General features: G+C 39.7%; 2 protein-coding genes across 4 annotated transcripts; one reads left to right on the forward strand and one right to left on the reverse strand.

Moving 5' to 3' along the window:
- Nucleotides 1–3,229: 3,229 nt before the first annotated feature.
- ASB15 (ankyrin repeat and SOCS box containing 15) lies at nucleotides 3,230–13,866 on the reverse strand. 3 transcript variants are annotated; one of them, XM_010706314.2, is made up of 11 exons: nucleotides 13,726–13,866; nucleotides 12,152–12,290; nucleotides 10,553–10,605; nucleotides 10,331–10,462; nucleotides 9,740–9,898; nucleotides 7,377–7,622; nucleotides 6,577–6,748; nucleotides 5,634–6,204; nucleotides 5,024–5,177; nucleotides 4,049–4,119; nucleotides 3,495–3,632 (listed from the first exon to the last, which is right to left on the reverse strand). In XM_010706314.2, exons 2-10 carry the CDS (start codon nucleotides 12,262–12,264, stop codon nucleotides 4,055–4,057), a joined length of 1,665 nt encoding a protein of 554 aa, XP_010704616.1. In that variant the 5' UTR covers nucleotides 12,265–12,290; nucleotides 13,726–13,866; the 3' UTR covers nucleotides 3,495–3,632; nucleotides 4,049–4,054. The 3 variants fall into 3 exon arrangements, with proteins under 3 accessions (XP_010704624.1, XP_003202009.2, XP_010704616.1); XM_010706322.4 differs by lacking the exon at nucleotides 4,049–4,119 and having other exon boundaries at nucleotides 3,230–3,632; nucleotides 5,889–6,204; XM_003201961.5 differs by lacking the exon at nucleotides 4,049–4,119 and having other exon boundaries at nucleotides 3,230–3,632.
- A 3,427-nt stretch (nucleotides 13,867–17,293) lies between these two features.
- Nucleotides 17,294–21,828, forward strand: NDUFA5 (NADH:ubiquinone oxidoreductase subunit A5). Its single transcript, XM_085218502.1, has 5 exons — nucleotides 17,294–17,445; nucleotides 17,817–17,861; nucleotides 19,921–20,037; nucleotides 20,917–20,982; nucleotides 21,630–21,828. The coding sequence occupies exons 1-5, from the start codon at nucleotides 17,425–17,427 to the stop codon at nucleotides 21,729–21,731; spliced, it is 351 nt and encodes a 116-aa protein (XP_085074628.1). The 5' UTR covers nucleotides 17,294–17,424; the 3' UTR covers nucleotides 21,732–21,828.
- Nucleotides 21,829–22,135: the final 307 nt, after the last annotated feature.

The following is a 22,135-nucleotide window of genomic DNA, read 5'->3' on the forward strand; positions in this document are numbered from 1 at the left end:
ATTCCAATTTTAATTCCTGCATCCTAAGCAAATGATTTCCAGTGGAAAGGAAGGCAGAGAACAAGACAGAATAGAGCCATTAAGGCTGAAATTTACTTTGGCTGGTATTACTTTTCTTAATATCAACTTCTTGAGCAAAGACCTATCAGAGCTAAGGTTCATATGAATAACAAAAGTAAGAAGGTGGGAAGAAGGCTTTAAATGGACTGACTCAACAGGCAGACAATAGTTGTGGCCGAGAACAGCAGAGAGGTAAAGCTGGCTACACAGAAGAAGACAGAGGTAAAGAAACTGATGACCAGGCTCATATTAAAGGGAGTTCTGGAAAAACCTAAGGCGGTGAGACCCGTTCTACTACAGAGATAAGTGCTCATGAGTTTACGGTACTTTTCTCCCATGCAAACCATAGCTAAATGGTTGGCTATTTTAGAAGGCTTTTTCTACCTCAAATAAATGTTAGGAAAATCCCTTTACCTAACCAAAGGTAGACACAGAAGAGCACTACATTGTGACAGTTTCTCCATGCATGGCTCACATGCTATCAGAAATGATCTGAGAAAAGGCAGCTCAGGCATGAAGAGCCCAAGACAGAACACTGACACCTGCAGAGAAACAGTAAAACTGTCCCCCACTTGATACCCAGAGCAAGAATCTGCTCTGCCAGCATCCAAGATTAGATGGTAGCCAGTGCATGAAAATTCTACAGAAGGCACAAACAACATTATGGGCTCTATAAGGAATAGCTGGTCCTATAACTCATGGTTGTGGTTTGGTCTTACACCAAGCTATGAAAGCACAGCTACAAAATCCATCTCACTGGTGCTGGAAAGGCTGATGTAACCACAGTTGAATGCCTGGCTCCTCAGAGATCTGAGCAGCCTGGTGCAGCTGTTTCTGTCAGATTTTAAGAGAAACAGAGACCAAATGATATCACTGCTTTCAAGCATTACCCCCTAACTGATCAGAGTCTCTCCCCAGAGCATGCCTGAATCAAAGCCAGGACATTTATTTACGTCTAGCCAGTGTCACCCATCGGGTAGAATTTGGTAGAAATTGGATTGGGATGGAACACCCAATGAGACACACCCAAATAGCTGAGAAAATGAAAATCCAGCATTACAAAGGTTCAATCAGTATCCAAATAGAGAGAAAAAGAAGTTGTTTTTTCTTAGCAATCTCTTCTCTCACCTGGGGCTGCTGCCCTCACTTCTCTTCATACATTTCCTGCTCTCACTAGCACATATTCAACCCCACAAACATATTCAATGATCTCGATCTAAAACATGGGAATCAAAAGGCTTGTGTTCAATTCCTAACTTGCCAAAAGCATGGCACAAACTAAATAGTTTCCTTTCTGTATCCATATATCTCTTCTCATATTCCATTTAAAACACAGTTCTGCCCCTTGCTTCTCCATTCAGACCACAAGAGCCTTGGAGGCATTCCAGATGCTTTGCTATAATGTTATATCTCCTTTAAGGGCTGAGGGGAGGGGGAAGTCTTTGATAAATTAGCATCTTGAATGTTGAGGAAAAGAAAAACTTTAACACAGGATTATGCCACAGTATTGTGGCAACAGGATGACAAATAACAAAAATGGCCCAGATGCACTGTTAAAAAGATAAGCACAATAAGGCCTTTTAACTTACCTAATGATATTTTAGGGAGCAGTCCATGATATTTTAAACATTTCAGGCAATACTTTGCCCTAGATCTGAATGCTTTGATGCCAGAGGCGATGTAACTGTTGCCTGAGGCGTGTATAGAGCCCTAAATATAAACCTTGGTCTATGAACTAGAATTACTAATGGAATTTGGCTCTAGCCACAGAAGGGGTTTTAAGCCTCCTATCTAAAGCCTATTTGATCATGTTTCCTTCATTGGTTGCAGTGTACAGTATCAAATATGTGACTGTTCAGATCCGCATGTTGTGGTCACTGGATTCACAGAAACTACCACTATTTACCACTATTATTAAGCCCATATTTCTGTTTAGAAATCCCCACACAGTGAAACCAGCTCATAGATTGGTGTGCCTAAGATGAGTTGGCCTGGGGAGCCTTGCCTGCGGACAGCCACGTTGGTTTCATTGCGCACTCGGCCTCAGGCCATGTGTGGAGCCATCCATCACCTGGGACATTCTGCTAGCAGTGACCCAGTCTGTCTGCCAGATACCTAGAGATTTCGTACAAATCACTAAATTCTTTCTCTTTGTCCTAGTAAAAATGTCTGGCAAAGCAACAGAGGATGTGTCTTGGAAACTCAGATGAGTATTAGCTCTAGTGAGAGCAGAAGTAACAACTAAGCCTTCTTTTAAAACACTCTTTGTGTCCTTTACCAATAATCTTCACTTCTTTCATTTTATCCTGTAAATATATTGTGAGAAAGGACAGACCCACAAATGACTGATACATCTGCTTTTGGAAGTGGAATTCACAATTCTTACTGAGGTATATATGCCAAGCACACACACTCTGGAGAACATGGAATGCCAGCCTAAGGAACGGGGCAGAAGGATGCTTCAGCAGAAGGATGCATTTGTGTGTGTGTGTGTGTGTGTGTGTGTGTGTGTGTGGCAAAAGGATAAGTGCAATCCACTTTTAGTGGAATTATATAAAGGCTATTTAATGAGATGTGTTTTATTCCGGGCATGCACAGAAACATGCTGCCAAGTATATCACAGTATGTGACTAAGGGTCTTGTTTAGTCTGGTTGAGAAATGAACTGACAAATCTCTGCAGGAATCATGACTAAATTATGATATTGCACCATTTCTCAACAAAGGGGAAAAGCTACTTGATTTCTTGCTTGGTTTGCCAGTAAAAATCTACTCTTTTTTTAAAGAAGCCTGACGTCCCTAAATCTTTGCTGGGCATTAAAACTTTCCACGCTGACACACTGTACTGACAAGTAGATGTACCTGGGAACACTGATTAGTAAAAATAGCTAAAAAGACTCTTTGAAGTGTTTGGAGAATTTTATAATAGAATAATGATTTTCCAGATACAAAATGTGCTGTATTTCCTGCCAGTTACATGTCAGAGAACTGCATTTAGAGGGTTAGTTTTCCTTATCAAGTTAAATTAGGCATTTCTTCTCTTTTCTAGATAAACTCATGCCACAAGCTAAGAAAAGCGTGCATTTATCATCCTCATTGGGAATGCTACCAGGAAAATCTTTTGTCTTTTATTCATCTACATTCCCATTTAGAGTGATTCTTTTCTACATAATTATTATAGTGTCCTTACTGTGATTTTAGCCTAGATTTGAATAGTACAATCTTGTGTTAAAACATACTAGGTTTGAAAAAAAAATTGTGCCCATAAAAGAACTAATTACAATACATAGCAGAATGTTGTGAACATATATAAAACATAGAACCATAGAATCATCAAGCAAATCTTCAGACAGTAAAAAATAGAAAAGAAATTACAAATAGTGCAGAGTTATTATTAAAAACTATTCTAAATGTATCTCTTTTCCATACAGATCATATTCTTTATATAGAATGTAGTTCTTGAGAACTGGTGGAAGTGGAAACTTCTTCATGGATGACAATTTCTGCAGTCTCCACAACCCCATGAGTTTACGTATCTTCAGGCGACACAGATGTTTCAATGGGCGAGGATTGTCTAAAAATAATAGTGAGAGATAAATAGTGCAAAAAAACAATGTCATTAACAATGATTGATTGCCCTAATAAAATTAATATCAAAATCTACCTTGGGGCATAATTTTGCCACTTCTGAATATGTGATGTTACATGCTGTTGATACTAATCAAACTTATTTTGGATTTCTCCTAACACTATATTCCTCCTTTTTAGAAATATGCACATGTGCTATGTCACCAAAGCTGGACATTATTTAATGTAATCAGTGGTAACTGATAAATGATCTCTCCTTTCTCTATATGTATATTGAAAAATAATTGCAGGTTAAAACCAGCTGTGCAAATGACCTGGCACTCCCATTTCTGCTCAACAGAGCAGAAATAAGGCACTGGGACCAGACCGAACCATGCTTGGATCTAAACCAAAACTTCTTACCAGACTTTACATCACTGGAAGATTTTGGTTTGACTTAGCTTTCCTGAACACTTCAACAATTTTCAACATACCTGTTATAGTTAAGACAAAGAAATTATTTTGATGTGCCTATGACATTAAAACTAAATAAAAAAACTTCCTCTGCATGCCAGTATAAAACATCAAAAAAAAAAATTAAATACCAGATTAAAATTTAATGCTGATTAACTGTTGAAAATGTTGAACAAAATTATATTAAAAAACTGAAAGCAACAGTCAAATAAAATTAGTTCCTGTAAAAAGAGCTTTTCCTCTATTTCTCAACTTTTTAAAGGTAAGGTGGATGAAACCTATTTCTGGTGCCACTCGCTGTAAAATATCTAAACTAGGTTGTAGAGCTTCAAAAGAGAAAGCATACATAGAAGTATTAATTACTAAATGGCAACTCTAAATGTATATCTTGTAAATCAGGAAACGATGGTACACTGTGATGGTACACTCATTGTCAACATCTCTCATCTTGAACATAATAGCATCTGAAACATGCTCTGATGATAATCCTTAAATGACTAATAGACCTGGCCGATCAAGGGAGGAAAAGAAGATGAAGTATCAGCAATATTCCTCCATAAAAAATGTGTTTCATAGCTGTGCAATGATTGGCATTGTAATGCTTCATGTGGAGTATGAGAAGTACCCCAATGGTCTTGCACAATTGAAGAGGCTTCCCACACAACACTGACATTCCTTAGGAGACTGGTAAGGTGCATACCAGGTTCATTCACACTTACCATATTCCAGTCCAATTAACTATGACCAGTGGCAACACCGAGACGATCTGTCTCTATCTGAGAAATGGATGACAGATACAACCTGGCTCTTAAGGTAGTGCACACTTGTATTGCTATTGCATTTTAAACTAATATGACCTGATAAAAGCAATTAAAGTCTCCTATAATAAAACATAACATAATTAATTGGAAGTTAGATATTTACCCAATATCTGACGTATCTCTGTCCATTCCTTCTGTGTTTCTAGAACAAACTTAATTTTTGTGCATAGTGGAACATAATCCATGTAATCTATAAAAATACGAACAACTTTTCCTGCTAAGTGTTTCAACCACGGAACAGCGATAAAGTCACAGAACTGAAAGAGAAAACATATCAAAGAATAATTTCAAAATATGCGCAGTGGAATGCCAAAATAACACATTGTAAAGCAATTACAAAAGGTAATTAAAACAAAGTATTAGGAATGAGCTTCAACAGCTATAAATGGATGCCTATGTAAATTACATTTGCTTCCATGCTTAGTCTTTGTGATCTAGTCTTTGTTTGGACAGGAACTGAAATAACAATATCCTGATTTGCAGTTTCTCAAATCTTCCTTACTAAATGTCTAATGTACAGGCATCAAACTAAATCACTCTACAGAAATAATTTTCCCTATCTCAGAATAAAAAATGAAAAATAGCTGTTTTAGTTTTTTAGGTTGTTTTAAAAGGATTTTCCGAGTATATGCTTAATTCTGCACAATAATATGGAATTTTTTAAGCTGGCTAATGGAAAGAAGACAGTGAAAAGAAGGAAGGTATGTATTTACTGGATTATCCCTTATTACAGAAGAAGTCCACCCTGGGAGAATCTCTTCCTCTGGAGTTGACCACACAAAAGAATTTCCGAAGACATCTTGATGCATACAATCAAAACACAACTCCACATTATATCCATGATTCAGTAACAGCCTTAGCATCACCTCATCATTCAAGGCATACTGGATGGCACTGGGAAAATGCGTATCATTAACCATCATAAAGTAACAATTGACATTTGCTCCATAAGATAGAAGCAGCCTTACTATTTCATGGTTACCACCTCTCACTGCCACAAGAAGACAGTTTAAAGGATCCTTGTTTGGATTTGCACCAGCTTTCAGTAATATTTCAGTGCAAAGAATGTCATTGTTAGAAACAGCAAAATAGAGTGCAGTTTTCCTTTCATCATCATAGCTATTTGAAATGTGATCATCCAAGACAGTATTGACATCAAAATCACTTTCAATAAGGAGCTCTAGACACTGCGAATTTTGGCCATCTGCAGCTGAGTGAACAGGGCTTATCCCACTTTTCTGGATTGCAGTTTGGGATGTGACTGGAATGAGATACTTCAGGACCCTAAAAAACAGTGAAGACAATTAATAAGGCATCACTCCTCTGCATGAAGAAAATGACCATCACACAGCTATACGTTAATTTACCAAATACACTCTTCACACAGGAAAATCCTAACACAGAATCACCTGTTCGGGAAGTATCAAATTGCCTTTAAGATGTTTCAGTGCTTTTCACTTAGCTCCAAAGCAGTATATTTTACATTTTCTTTTGTTTCTGCTAAAGTAGCTCTTAGAAGTTGATTCAAGTTGATGCAACATAGCCATTTATGAAATATAGGTGGTCTCTACATTTTCATGTTTAACAGTGTTCTTCAGTGTGACCCTAAGCCATACTATATCTTAAAGAAAATGTGAAGTTCAAACTCACACTCACAGGTAATGCCCCTCATAAGCTGCCTTATGTATGGGAAGTAGTCCTGCCTTATTGGGCACATTGCCACTTCCTCCATATTCCAGAAGAAGTGCTATGCAGTCTGGATTTCCTCCTCCTGCCGCTTCAAATAGTATTGATGAACCATCATCTGCTAAGGCCTGGACATCACCACCTTGAAGAAGGATAGAGATTTTAGAATTACATCCAAATTGATTTGCAGATCAACATAAAAACAAGTCCAGAATACTCTCCCTCATATTTTTAAATGTATTTCTATTAAAACTTTACGTAAACAAGAAATGTTTCTTGTGACAAATTTAGCCTTTAAAGGCAAAAAGAAATCTTGTATAGATACAAGTCCAGATGTATGAAAACACTCACTTGAGTGGGGTCTGCTTAGGCCGTAAGGCTTATAACCGAGGATTTTCAAAATTCTGGCCTATTTAAATAAATATTTAATTGCATCAATTAGTACCAATATAATTCTGTACACTGTAGAAAGGAATGAAACGGATGAACAAAATGGGACAGGAGCAAATAGAAGAAGGCAAAATAGGACAGTAGCTATAGGTCCCTCCTTGATTGAAACTGATTGGTATCAACTCTATCATTCCTTTGACACTGATTATGGAAGTGTAGGAATGCTCACATATGCTTCCTTTCTTTTCAAGAAACCAAATCTAATCATTCATTGCTTCCATTGCTTCTCTCCTTTTCCATTACCACTCTAAAACACCCCAGCAACCAGGCAGGATGCATGCCAGAGCAGAGGCTCAATTCTTTTTTACCTGGCTACATACCTTTATGAATGAGATGCTCCAGCACATCACAGTGACCATATTCAGCAGCAACACCTAATGGTGTTACTCCATATCCATCCTTAAGGTTCACATTTCCACCGTTCTTCAGAAGAAGAGAAACAATATCTTTGCGTCCCTGTTTTGCAGCTTCATGCATTGCAGACCAACGTTTTACACATGGCTGGTGGATCCTGCAGTTGTGTTTAATCAGAGTAGATACCATTTCAAAAGAGCCACTTCTTACAGCTTGAATGAAGATATTAAAAAAAGGAAAAAAAAATACAATTATATTTTCAAGTATGTTGTCTTGAAATTTAAAGATATCTAGTAAGTTTAGAGAATTTTTTTCTTTTGTATGATATGAGGAAATTCAAAAGACCTCCAGTCCTAGGAATCTGAGGGTCCAATTCAATGGTAAATAAATGATGATGTGAGCTGCATGGGAAATTCAAGCTCGTAGTCACAGGTCATGCCTCTCATATACTGTTTTGTGTATAAGAAGCAGTCCTTATCAGATTCTTTGCCTAAACCATCTTAATCTGTAAAAAATATCAGTTAGGAATATGGAAGACAAAAGCAGCATTGGATCAATTGTAAGGAAATGCAACAATAAAAACAATGAAGTACAATAGTCCTTACTTGTAAAATTGATGCCAACATTACAACGTCCACTGAAAATCTCAGTTGTGATTTAGTCATCTGGTAACTTTAATCCTAGCATGTACTCAGTGGCTGTTGTCAGCCAAAACAACATTGACATCTGCCATCCCATATTCTGACCTTCTGACGTTCTAAGTTTGAAATTTCCATATATAACTACACCTGCAAATTATTCACATATAAAACAGTAATCCAGATAGGAGTCTAATCTCACATCTGAACTATCTTTTGGAATAGCAGATCTCTTCTCTGACTGGCAAGGCAGGTGAAAAAGGTCAGTGTTAGCAAATTTAACTTCAGTGAATGCCCTTTTAAACATGTAAGAAGGTTTTTATGAAGCAAAAGCCTTCATAATTACTTACATTTCCTTTGAAGAGAAGCATTCCTGAACACAGTGGGAAGTAGAAATTATCACACTAGATTTTTTTTTCAGCATTTATCTTTACACTGAAGAGCCCTTCAATTCAGAATTTTAGAATTAAAAAGGGAAGCTAGGTGATTTTCAGCTCTCAACATCATCTATTAAGTGTTAAACATCTGATTCTCTGTTTTACTAAGGCTAAAATGTGTGATGCACAGCAATATCTACGTCCACGTTCTCAGCTTTAAGTGGCACAAAAACACAAAAAGCATCACATAAACAGTTCACATCTGGCAAGCCTCATTTTCAGGAGTTAGTATAGAGAAATATTTAGGAAAATAAATATAAGGGGAATTCTTTTTACATCTGCTCTAGTTATTCTTTCCAAATTTCATTAAAACAAAAATGGAAAATAGCTTAAAAGTTATAGACTTAAATTTACTGAAAAGAGCTGAAACGACAGAAAGCAAGACACCCCAAAGAAAAACTTTAGAGAAACCTCAGAGCCTTAAAATGTTACTTATCGAGTTAACAAAAATTCATAGAACTTAAGATTTTAATACTGGCAATTGTAGTATATATTGCAGTTTATTATGCAGTATAATGGTACTCTGCTGTATATATAAGAATTGTATTAACTTCAGAGATTTATTCTCTTCAGAAGAATGGAGATATTTGGCTTTCAACAGCAACTAGAAGCTGATATTTGCTAAGCTACCCACGTATAGCGATGTTCATTTAAGTCTACCAATAGCATAAAATGTTCCAAAGAAATCAGCTTTCTTGAGATTGAGGTGTTATTTAGGAATGCAGTAGAAGCTTGCTTTCAATGCAAGAAGGAAGGGAGATGAGATGGGAGATTTTGAAATCGAAAATGCCTTTCTACTCTTGAAGAAACCATCCAAAAAATATAAAAATCCTCAGTAACCTCCAGACCTCCACAGAAAGTACATTCAAGCTAAAGTAACGGCTTATTCTCGTACCTGAGTTAAACCTTAAGATGGACAGCTTGCTAATGGCCTGACCGCATTTGAAGACACAGAGAAGATGTCTCAAACAGAACAAAGGTCACATTCTCAGGATTATCTTTAAATGCATCTCAGGAATGACTTAAGTAAAATTAACGCTGAAGTGAACTCTGGGTACGTTTCACTTCATCTACCAACAGCCAGCAAAACAGCCCAACAGAGTATCGGAGTGAGTAAGAATTACACACAGTGATAAGGATTCACAGAAGTGGAGCTAAATTCCCCTTGTCAGAGTTAGCTTTCAAGTCTGATGAGACAGATGTGCCAGTTTAGCGGAGCGGATGGGCTGCAGCACAGGGAAAGGAGGCAGTTACCAATCAGGAGCGGAGTCTCGCCTTTGTCATTTGTGGTGTTGGGCCATACACCTTTTTCCAGCAACGCTCGGACGTTTTCCACAAAGCCAGCTTTGGCTGCCAAAGTTAGCGGTGTTTCTCCATCAGATGTTTTGTATTCCCACATTGTTTTATACGACGCTAGAAGTAAGAAAGTGAGGAAACATAAAACTAAATTAAAGCACAATGCTGTTAATGCACACGTGTAAACCAGCAGTCCTTAAATGCTTTAAGTCTTTAATCTTTATGAAAATTGCTTGTAATTACATTTATCTTAATCTAACTTGTACTTCCAGACTGAATACTGAATATTCATTTTAGCTCTGTTAATTCTGTACGATTCTGAACAAAGCATTAAATAAGACTTCAAGCTCTTTGCTAGTGTAAATTGAAGTAACATCCCAAAAATAAATTTTGCCTGAGATGTAAATGACATCTGTTAAGATGCTTCATAGAGGATTTCTTCATGCTTCTTTAGTAATCAGTTCTAGCCTGTTGTTGTCCATCTCTGGCTTTTTGTTCTGTATTTCTTTGCTAGTTCCTCTGTCCCATGAGACATCCTCATTTACTCACCATCTAAAATAATTTCCAGTATTTGCTGAATTGGTTGAGCTGCAGCCTCATGCAGAGGAAACCACCCTCTTTCATCAGCTTCATCCAAAGCATATTTCCATTTCACAAGGTCTTGGAGTCCAAATATCTGACCTTAAGAAACCCAATACATAAATGAGATGCAGCAATTGAAAAATATTATGAGGAGAGCTCAGTTTCACAAAGGGACAGAAGGGGTTTTACCTTCCTTTATGGCTGTTACAATTTTCCTATTTTCTTCACTAGGTGGCACAAAACTACCCAAAAGAGAACAGAAAATAGAAAATACAAACATGTAGTAAATACAAAACATTATTTATTCAATATTTTCCATGAGCTTCTCATCTGAGCCAACTTTCCTTTGAATATATCATCTATAGTTCCCTTTAGCCTTGTGATCTTTTAAGTTACACCTGTACCAAGGACCTTCAGAGTAGCCAAAGTTCTCAAGGGAGGTGCAGGTCCTGACTGGCTTCTTGAGCAGCCTTGTGTCACTTCCCCTATCCTCTCCTGGTGTGGCAGTTTCCAGGAGGAGCTGTGAACTGCTCTGACAAAGCTCTTAATTTGGTAAAGAATTCTCGTGTGGACTTAAAAGGCGTATTTGCCACACAGTACAGAAATGAGCCCCTCAGACTCAGAAACTTTATGCAGCGGATGAAAACATGATGGCATCAGAATGTCAGTATTTGTTAATGAATGAGTTTGATTATGTCAATTCTGTAGTGCTCCCTGAAAAACAACTGTCGGTTTTATTTAACAGTATTATTCAAACCTCCATAAAACAGAAGTTAAATGCTGCTTTTTGCTAGTACATTGACTATCTTAAAAACTAGATTAGATTAAAAAGAAAAAAAAAAGAGGAGCAGCCAAGTGAAAAGGAAGATTCACGCAAATGCCAGTGATCAAGAGTCAAATTCTCATGAGATCCCACAGGAAATTAAGGCTGACAGTGCTCCCAGACTTACAGTTCTACATCTCAGGTGGTGACACACTGGAACAGGTTGCCCAAGGAGGCTGTGGATGCCCCACCCCTGCAGGCATTCAAGACCAGGCTGGATGTGACTCTGTGCAGCCTAATCTGGTGGTTTGCGACCCTGCACATAGCAGGGGGGGTTGAAACTGGATGATCATTGTGGTCCTTTTCAACCCAGGCCATTCTATGATTCTACGATATCCCTTTCAGTCCCAAGATAAATCAACCTACAATATATGTATTTATGGGATTACTGCCAAAGAACCTCTCTGCTAAGAAAAAATTCATTTTTGTTTCATGTGTACCTTTTCATAAGAATGGCCTAAAAAGCTCTGGGAAGTATTACTTTAGCCAAGTGAGTCCCGTCTCCCTTAGCCTCTCTGCAACTCCAGAAGATGGGTTGCTCCAAAGCAGAGCAGAAGCCTGCTCTAGATCTCAGCTTTGCCTCCAGCACAGAGTCCCAAGTGATGCCAGGGAGATGATTTCCATCATCCCACACAGTTCAGGTGAATCCCGCATTTACTAATCAAAGGACTCAATCAGTCTAACTTAATGTCACATCTGAACTCTTGCTGAACACTTCTGTAGGATCTTTTGGTTTTCTCGTTTGCATTTCTCTTGTACACCTACATACCCGAGCGCACAGGGGAATATTGAGTGAGCACAGAGAAGTTCTCTAACAAATTTCAGTTTTGTTTATTCTTTCAGGCAGTGTTTCACTGAGCAAAACACGTAACAGCCAAACCAATTGCTTTAAGGACAGTATCAAGTACTAAATGTCAGTATCTCAAAACACTAAAATTATGGCACAACCTCTGAATTTACAGTACCTGTCACTAAAGCTGGACATTCGTGGTTTGGCTGCATTTGATTCTTGAATGCTAAGCCGTATCGCATACTCAGTGAGCAGATCTTCAACCACATCTTCACTTTCATCCATCATTTTTAATGGTAAATCATACTCATATGCTGTTTTGAAATACACACAAAAATATACTGGTTAGGACTGTACACTACTTAAGATCGTTGTTTTTGTTTTTGTTTTAAATAATAAAATTGTTTCCATCAATTTATTTTAATTTCACAACATCTTATTGAGTTTTGCTTCTATTGTTCACAAATGTTCACAAATGGTTTAATCCTGCAAGTTGATCATACCATCCAATTTCATTTATTCCAAGAGGGATTAAGAGCACAGACCAGCTTGTAGGATAGTCAAATGCAGGACAGCAAGAAAATTATTTTATTTTAAATATATATATACTGCTTTTCTACCTCCACCTTATCTCCAGACAATTAGGGGAAGAAATTAGTCATCACCTAAATGTGTGGCTCTTTTCTGGTCATACAACTCTCATGCCCGTTTTGCCAGCTATCCCCTGCTTTGTTGTAATCCCTAGAACTGATAATGCCACAGGCAACCCAGAGCTCTGCTTCAACACAGACTTAGCCAGGAAGGTGTTAAGTAAGCAATGTTTTAAAATTGTTGTGTGTGCCATTTTCAAATTATCACACAAAAATTAATAGTATATTGTAAAATGATAAATTTAGTAAGGTAGCAACTGACTGACATGGCAGAATAAGTAGAATGTAAATGGCTCACCACAGCACAAGTGCTGGACGCATAGCTAGAGGTCTATACATGCCTTGAGAGCCTGATTTGCTATATCACTGCTGGTAATACGCTGTGCTAAAGTGACGAGGTCCGAGAGAAGTGTGGTTGTTCCACTGGGATCACACAGGAGTATAAGAGCATAGCCAGCACGCCGAGCAGCAGCAGCAATGTCCCTCTTATGCAATGCAGCAGTGAAAAGGCTAAAAAGCTCAGCAGTCAACTATGGCAGTGACTAGAACCCGGCATTAGATCACAAGAAACAATTACAAATGCCTACTCTACATTTTAGTTGCTTTATATTGAATATTTTACTTAAATAACATTTGGAGTAATCTGATACCCTTCTGATATTTTTTTTCTATTTCTACCTGAAAAAAGGGATTACTTACAATTGTTTTGCGTACAAAAAAACAATTAAAAAGTTTTGCCGTCTTAAAGTCATTGTTTTTACTCCAAAACACCTGAACAATCTGCAAATAATGAGTTCTGAGTTTCCCTGGAAGAAGCATATCAAGAACTTATCATTTTTAAACACACAGATAAGCGCTTATCATTTTTAAACACATAAAGTTAATAACGTGTGTTCATGTTATTCTCATTTCTTATCCTTAAAATAAACCAGACAAACTTAGCTTTTCTCTCTAGAAATAGAAGGCCCTTAGGCATGCAAAGAGGTTATTCACAGCAATAAAATAACAGCAGTCTAAACTTGGACTCAGTCTATTAAATATTACAGTTTTAAACGATTTCACCGTTAGTCTAATTGGCGAGCACAACGTATAGCCTCACCTTTTCAACCCATTATCTTGCCACTGTTAGTCTGGGGCCTGCATTTTGAACAGCCAGGAATAGAGACCTGCAAGCTAATGTGTCCTGTGATATTTCTAAAATTAAATACGCAGTTGCTTGATAAATTAAGGTCTGACCTTGTACAACTGTAACACAAGCAGACTCAACCCACAGGAAAGTATTACACATGACTTCTCTAAAATCTCATCAACTGTAACATGAGGTCTAGATGGTATAGTAAGATTATCTGTGCCCTCATTGGTTCAACAACTCTCATTAAGAACATAAAGTAATTGCCAACTTGGCTCAAGGATAACATTAACATCCTGTAACATATTAACATAAATTAAAAGGAATCTGGGAAGGTTTTGCATTTAACTATTTTTAGATTTGTAAATTCTGACAAATTATATGGCCAAATAGTAATCACTATACCTGAAACTGATATGATGCAAAGCTTTATAGATTTGATGACAGTCAGTTATAGCACTTACTTGTCTAGATTCAATAATTTGAAATTGGTCAAAGAAGCAGGAGACACAGTACAGAACACAAACGCAAGGTCCTGCACTAACCGTTGGTCGGGGCAATCCCAAGCACATACAGGTTGGGCAAAAAATGGCTCGAGAGCAGCCCTGAGGAGGACTTGGGGATGTCAGTTGATAGAAGACTCAACATGAGTTAGCAATGTGTGCCTGCAGCCCAGAAGGCCAATTGTATCCTGGGTTGGATCAAGAGAACTGTGACCAGCAGAAAGAAGGAGCAGATTCTGTATCTCTACTCTGCTTTCATGAGAACCAACCTGGAGTACTGTGCCCAGCTCTGGGGCCCAGCACAAGGAGGACATTGGGCTGTTTAAGTGGGTCCAGAGGAAGGCCACAAAGATGATCAGAGGGCTGGAACACCTCTACTTGGGGACAGGCTGAGAGAGCTGGAGCTCTTCTGCTTGAAGAACAGAAGGCTACAGGGAGACCTTACACCGGTCTTCCAGTACCTGAAGGGGCCTACAGGAAAGTTGGGGATGAACTTTTTACAAGGGCATGTAGTGACAGCATGAGGGGTAATGGCTTTAAACTGGAAGAGAGTAAATATACATTAGATATCAGGAAGAAATTCTTTAGTGTGAGAGTGATGAGACACTGGAACAGGTTCCCCAGAGAGGTTGTGGATGCCCCCTCCCTTGAAGCATTCAAGGCCAGGCTGGATAGGGCTCCAAGCAACCTGGTCTACAGGGAGGTGTCCCTGCCTTATAGCAGGGATTGGAACTAGATGATCTTAAGTGCCCTTTTCAACCCAAACCATTCTATGATTCTGTCATTCTACAGTGCAAGTAGAAGTGATATAAAAACACAGTAACCCAGGAGTAACAAGAAGAACAGCTGTACCCAGAAAGTGGAAGAAGTTGGATTTTTTTTTTCCCTCCAGCTCATTTTTTTTCCTCAGTCATATCACTGATACCTCAGTCTTGTTTTTGTTTTAATCAGATCTGTTACTATCTTTTCCAAAATGAATACACAAGAAGGGAAAACAAGGTGAAACAATAAATGTCCAAGGTGTTGTTAATATATCTATCTGATACAATCAAATTTTACACTGGGAACTCCTGATAGAACAAAATATCAGAACTCCATTGCTCTTCTGTGCCCCATAACTCATTCATGCGCATAGAACTGTAAAACTGTGAACTTAACCCATGTGTGACATGCACCTAATCTTTGGACGCAAGATCAAGAAAGTAATTTAATGATGTTAAATAATAATAAATGCAATTTCTGCTAGTGTGATACAGACAAGTGTGGTGAGCCTTCAAAATATAGTGCAATAGAAATAGGCATGAACAGTGCCAGTGTCCTGCTCAACTGCTGGCTAACAGCTGACAAGAACAGGAATGTATCCTTATACATTAAAAATATTTTAAATATACAGATTTATAATATCTATAAAGAACATAAAAATTTTAAATGCTCACGTTGAGTCATTTCCTTTATGTAACTAGGGCACTATCACAACTAACACATATCAATATGACACACATGGCATTGTTTTGCTTTTCAGTCTGTTATTAATACTATTTTGTCCAACATCCACTGATAACTTAAAATGCCTTTTTCTTGCCAATTTATCTTCTTCTATCACAAGTCTCTTAATGTAGTGGGTTTTTTGAAGTGTTTTACTTCTGTCCTCACACACATTAACTCAGCAATTACCTGTTTACCACATTCTACTCCAGTGAATCTTACTTTTGATTCTGCAGCTCCTAGCCAACCAATTCCATGGAGCAATTTCACAAGAGGTATATGCACACTTTGTATTATGAAGCAAATTCTGGAATATTTACCCAACTTTATGAGTATTTGCGAGGTAGAAAGTTTCTGACCTTAGTAAGACCTGATTACTCAATGCACACGTACCACTTTGGTATTTTTTTAACGTCTGCTGTAGGAAAACAGTGTTGATATACTGGAAATTTCTCCAAAGCCTTGGTACTGAAGCATTTCATGAAAGAATAGCAGAAGTTGACATGTATTTAAAAGACAGCCACTATACTAAAATCTCATGTTTAGTAGACAAAATCATTTTTATTTCAAAGAGAAGAATGACACAAGAATCACATAAACTGGGCTTGTTTAGCTTGGAGAAGGCTCCAGGGAGACCTTCCACTGTGACCTTCCAATACTAGAAGGGAGTGTATAAACAGGAGGGGAGCAATTGTTTACGAGAGTGGATAGTGATAGAACAAGGGGGAATAGTTTTAAACTGAGACAGGAAACATTTAGGTTAGATATTAGGAGGGAGTTTTTCACACAGAGGATGGTGATGCACTGGAACAGGTTGCCCAAGGAGGTTGTGGGTGCCCCATTCCTGGAGGCATTCAAGGCCAGGCTGGATGTGGCTCTGGGCAGCCTGGTCTGGTGGTTGGCGACCCTGCACACAGCAGGGTGGTTGACACTAGATGATCACTGTGGTCCTTTTCAACCCAGGCCATTCTATGATTTTATGAAGAGTACTCTCAGCTGCGACCAAACACGCTTTTGAAGCTTTAAGGATTCATATAGGTGTTAGACTCACAAAAGGAGCTTTGGAATCAGCTCTGGAGCTTGTATGCTGAAAGACCACTGCAAACCATGTGGGGAAACAAAGTGAAGGCTACAAACACACGACAGTGCAGAGAGCCCATTACTAGCATCTACAGCCAGCTACTGCTCCGTACAGATCAGCTGCTCCCACCAGCCGTGCAGAGCACACCAACCACTGGTGCACAGCCATCCCATGGACCCGCCCTCGGACCGCGCTCCGCCCCAGGCGAACGCTGTGCTCGAGAAGAAGCACAGCTCGGAGGACCTGCCGCCCGGCAGACAGGCAGCACACTAACGCAAGTGCCAGACCCGGCAGCCCCCCAGCCCCGACGCGCTCCCGCCTCCCCTCCGTTCAACTCCGCACACGTGCACCACGTGGCTTAGCTCACGGCGCACACGCACAGCCGCACCGTGTTCGAACGGCGCATGCGCAAAGCCATACGCGTACGGACCTGGCGGCTCCGCTCTCGGATGAGTGCGACTACGGCGCATGCGCAGTCCAGCGCCCTTCGCCATGTCCTCTAACTGGTGACCTCAGACGCCCGCGCGTTGTCGCGCATGCGCCTGGCGGCCCAGTCGGCGGCGGAGCCCGCGGCGCCCGGTGGTGCGGAGCAGCGCGGCTATGGCGGGGGCGCTGAGGAAGGTGAGCTGGGAGTTATGAGGCTTTTAGCTGGGCTACGGCCACTTTCCTGAGAGGAAACAGGGACGCCGGAGCGAAGGGCTGGGGACGAGCGGGCATTTTGGGAGGAAGGGCTGCGGAGGTCAGGACTGCGTGCCCCTGTGCGTGGCGGTGGGCCCGGAGCGCGGCGCTGCGCCGAGGTCACCGCGCTGAGAGCCGCCGCGGCTGCCGGCCTGTAATGAGCGCGGCGTTCGGAACGCTGCGGGTTCGTGGGAGCGTCGGGCGGGAGGGAGGCTCGTGTCACGGGAAGGGCTGGGTCGGGGCGGCGCACCGGTGCGGAACGGTGTGGAAGCGATGGCTTTGGTGTAGTAAATGGTTCTGTGTGCTTTGTGCAGACCACTGGGCTCGTGGGATTGGCCGTGGCTGAAAACCCCCATGAGGTACGTTGTGTGTCCTATTCCCAGCGCGGTGCGTGCCGTCAGTGAGAGCGTTTGTGTGAAGGGTTTGTGCATGCAGGTGCCGTGTGTGCTGTAAATGCTGATTTCAAAACCTTTCTGTCATAAGTGCTGTTATGAACCAGTGCTTCACTTATCTTTCATCTCCGAAGTAAAAGTGAAGAACTTTTTAAATGCAGTCATTCATAAATGTAACATCCAGTTCCCAGAATTGTAGGGGCTGGGAGGGACATCTAGAGATCATCTAGTGCAACTCCCCTGCCAAAGCAGGCTCCCTAGACCAGGTTACACAGGTAGGTGTCCAGGTGGGTCTTAAACATCTCCAGAGAAGGAGACTCCACAGCCTCTCTGGGCAGCCTGTGCCAGTGCTCCATCACCGTTACTGTGAAGAAGTTCTTACACACATTTGTGCAGAACTTCCTATACTTCAGTTTGTTGTTTCCCCATGTCCTATCACCACGCACTGCTGAAAAGAGTTTTGCCTCATCCCTTTGCCTCCCACACCTCACATATTTATGTACATTGATCAGATCCCCTCTCAGTCTTCTTTTCTCAAGGCTGAACAGGCCCAGGTCGCTCAGCCTTTCCTCATGAGAGAGGTGCTCCAGGCTTTTTATCATCTCTGTGGCCCTCTGCTGGATTCTTTCCAGGAGGGCCATGTCCTTTTTGTACTGGGGAGCTCAGAACTGGACACAGTACTCCAGATGAGGCATCACCAGGGCAGAGTAGAGGGGGAGGATCACCTCCCTCTCCCAGCTGACCACACTCCTTTTAATGCACCCCAGGATCCCATTGCTTTCTTGGTCACCAAGGCACACTGCTGGCTCATGGCACTTACAGAATGCAGAAGCATACAGGTGTTTTCCCACCCCGTTCTGCTGTGTTTCCAAAAAGTGCTGGAATAAACTCTATCTGTGCCAAGGGAGAAGGCTGATTTCATCCTAAATAGGCACCATTTGTTGCAAAGCTGGCTCAGGGCTTTGTGATGGCATGCACTGCAATTCCTCAGTGATTCTCAGGAAGTACAGTCAGGGATTTGTGTAGCAGTTTGGTGCTTGCTTTTTGCTCCCTGGGGTCAGTAATGAAAGTATGTTTGCCACATCTTAATTGTGGAGTCGTGAGCTTTGAAAGGACTTGAGTAATTCTTTCATTTATCTCTGCTTTGAAATTCCCAACTATGCAACAATTCTATTTCAGAAATGCTACCAATATTTAGGAGCAGTGTAACAAACAACAATTGTGGCAAACAATATTGTTAGAAACAAATGACTGCAGTTTACAGTTTTGTCAGGTACCTTTTAGGTGGAGTTGATAAATTTTGCTGTTTTTTCCCCAGTGATTCAGTTTTAGAGCAGAGAAACCAATAGTGCTTGCTTAGAAGTGCAGGTTCTCTGCCATTTCCCCTTTCATTTTCTGTGTTTTCTTTGTATTTATCACTGCAGTATTCCAGTTTTTGTTCCTATAGGATATCCATTCTTCTTTGGGTAGATAGCTACCCAGCAAAAGGGGCAAAAGTGTAATTTATTCATGCTCCTCATGTGGCCTTCATCACTACGTTTAAGTTCAGCAATAGAAGTTTCAGGTTTTGTCTTTATTGAGATCTGGTTATCACTCAGAACTTTGTACCAGCGTAAGAAAAAGTGCTAAATGCCACCACCAAACAAAAAAAACAAGTTATGCTCTGGAAAATTATGTGCTTCTTTATATCTTTCTCAGGTAATTTCTCAGAAACTGGTTTAAATGTGAGTTTGCCTGATATGTGAAAAGTATGGTTAGTACTAGACCTGCAGCTTTTGTTGTTTCAACTTTGCATTAAATATGCTTAAAATTGCAGTTAAGGAATCTGCTAGTGGTAACTTCTTGTTCTGACAAATCCCAGTTCCATCTAAAACAGAATTCTGTGTTTCAGGCCTGGTCATTTTGTTAATCTTACATTTGAATACCCTAACTATAACACAAAACATAGAGTGCTGTCAGACTTAGTGGGACAAGTAATTGTATAATTCTGGTTGCAAATTTTAACCATGTGTTATGATTGTTTCAGCGCCTGCAGATACTGTACTCCAAAATCCTTGCTGTCCTGCAGAACATTCCCAAAGATGCAGCGTATAGGAAGTACACAGAGCAGATTGTAAATCAGAGATATAATTTGGTGCAAACAGTAAGTACAGTGCTGTTTCATGAGTGTTACACATGGAAAGATTTGTAGGATGACAAAAAGGTTTTCAAATGAGTTGCTGTTTTCCAGGGGTATAAGTAACTTTGAAATATCAATTCAGAAATAATCACAGTCTTGAATATTTCGATGGTACATCAGAAATAATTGCTTTCTTAATCATATTGCCTGTGAAAATTAGAAGAAGTACTTTTTAAGATTGATGAAAGTGGCATGTACTTTTCATGTTTGCACAAAAACTGTGCCCTCTTACTGGTGTGTTACATTAATACAGTCTTTGTCTTGGACATCTGAAAGCAGGTAACTATTAGGAGGTCGCATAACATTCTCTATAAAACTGAAGATCAAAATCTTCTTTGAAGGTTATATACTGCAGCCCTTAGTTTTTAATGCCTGTTTGGGTGTCATTAAATAGTACTCTATTTTAGTATTTCTCATGGAGAGGTTGATGTTTGGTTTCTAATAAGAAACCTGTGAGGGATTTTTTTTTTAAATGAAGTAAATGACAAAGACCAGCTAACTAGATGGTATGTTTGTGGAATTACAGAATGACAGAATGGCCCGGGTTGGAAGGGATCTCAGGATCATGAATCTCCAACCCCCCTGCCACATGCAGGGCCACCAACCTCTACATTTAATACTGGACCAGGCTGCCCAGGGCCCCATCCAACCTGGCCTTGAACACCTCCAGGGATGGGGCATCCACAACCTCTCTGGGCAGCCTGTTCCAGCACCTCACCACTCTCTCTGTAAAAAAACTTAAAGGAAGGCTGGAGTATGTTTTGCCCAAATTAGTATTTTTGTGATGTGTCTGTTCTTTCTACTTTTCAGTAAAGCTAAATCTTTATTTGTTTGAATACTCAGGAAACTGATGTGCAGAAACTACAGGACAAACTGAATGGCGGTCAAATAGAAGAAGTCATTGTACAGGTAAAAGAGGGAAACTTAAGATCAGTGCAAGTTGAGTTAGTAATTTTTAGTGTTTCTTTGGCTGTTCAGAAAATGGACAGTTTTTCCACGTTTTTCCTCTGCTGCAAAACAAACAGCATATAAATGTGTGTGTATATACATACATACATACATACATATATATATATATATATATATATATGCATATAAAAGAGTCTGAATCATCATATAGTGAATGGGATGACCATATTAAAAATGAACGTGATAATTCACATTTACCATATAATGCCTAATATATATACCACACATATTTACCTTGCAGAGTCTGAATCAACCAAAAAAAGAGGCCAGAAAATGGCAGGATGATATGGGAGGTTAATCCAAATAGACTGGAAAATGTCAGGGATGAACTTATCATAAAGTAGTCATTAGGAATGAGTGGGTGAACAGACGACAGGCATTTGGGGGTGACTTGGCACATCTTAAATTCACACAGCTACTTTTGGGGGAAAAGAAATACCAGAGTTAAACATAAAATTTGAGATTGTCCCTGACTACGACAGGTAGTGGCACATCATTGAGATGATGAACTGAACTAAAGGTAGTTTAATATTCTGGCAGTTGTATAGCATTTAAGAACTTGTTTATTGTATGGTCTTTATTAACAGGCTGAAAATGAGCTTTCCCTGGCAAGAAAAATGTTACAGTGGAAACCATGGGAGCCTCTAGTTGAAGAACCTCCTACTGACCAGTGGAAATGGCCAATATAATACTGAAAATGGTGTAACCTCTTGAAAGTCAAAAAAGTTAAAATATAATCTATTACTGACAGTACCTTTAAATTAAAAAAGTGACTTCATAAAACCATGTTTTGTCTTAATGTCCACTATATATAGCAATCTAAAGATTGCTACCAGTTTCTTGCAGAAATGGCTTTAAGAATAGTCAGCTTCTTTACAACCATTTACAACCGTTGATTCTTTTTGTCATTTGCTGATTAACGGGGTATTTATTTGTGCATGATAATGTTAGAATCTGTATGTGTATATTAGCAGATACAGGTATTTCATTTGAAATCAAAATCAAAGTTGTAGAAAAGCATGATTCTGCCTTTTTCTGCCATTGATGGGTGTGTGTTTTTGCCATCTTTGTAAAGCCAATACCAATGTATGAC

Source organism: Meleagris gallopavo, chromosome 1 (assembly GCF_905368555.1).
Source record: "Meleagris gallopavo chromosome 1, MGAL_WU_HG_1.1, whole genome shotgun sequence".
Lineage (NCBI taxonomy): Eukaryota > Metazoa > Chordata > Aves > Galliformes > Phasianidae > Meleagris > Meleagris gallopavo.

Bases quoted from the DNA above. Each gene is read 5' to 3' on its own strand.
- ASB15 (XM_003201961.5), bottom strand. From the start codon at position 12,264: ATGATGGATGAAAGTGAAGATGTGGTTGAAGATCTGCTCACTGAGTAT. The intron at 6,749-7,376 runs GTATGTAGCCAG...TCCTTCTTCAAG, and splicing joins GGAGCATCTCATTCATAAAG to GTGGTGATGTCCAGGCCTTA. The intron at 5,178-5,633 runs GTAAATACATAC...TTTCTCTTTCAG, and splicing joins CTGTAATAAGGGATAATCCA to TTCTGTGACTTTATCGCTGT.
- NDUFA5 (XM_085218502.1), top strand. From the start codon at position 17,425: ATGGCGGGGGCGCTGAGGAAG. The intron at 17,446-17,816 runs GTGAGCTGGGAG...TGCTTTGTGCAG, and splicing joins TGGCGGGGGCGCTGAGGAAG to ACCACTGGGCTCGTGGGATT. The intron at 17,862-19,920 runs GTACGTTGTGTG...TGATTGTTTCAG, and splicing joins TGGCTGAAAACCCCCATGAG to CGCCTGCAGATACTGTACTC.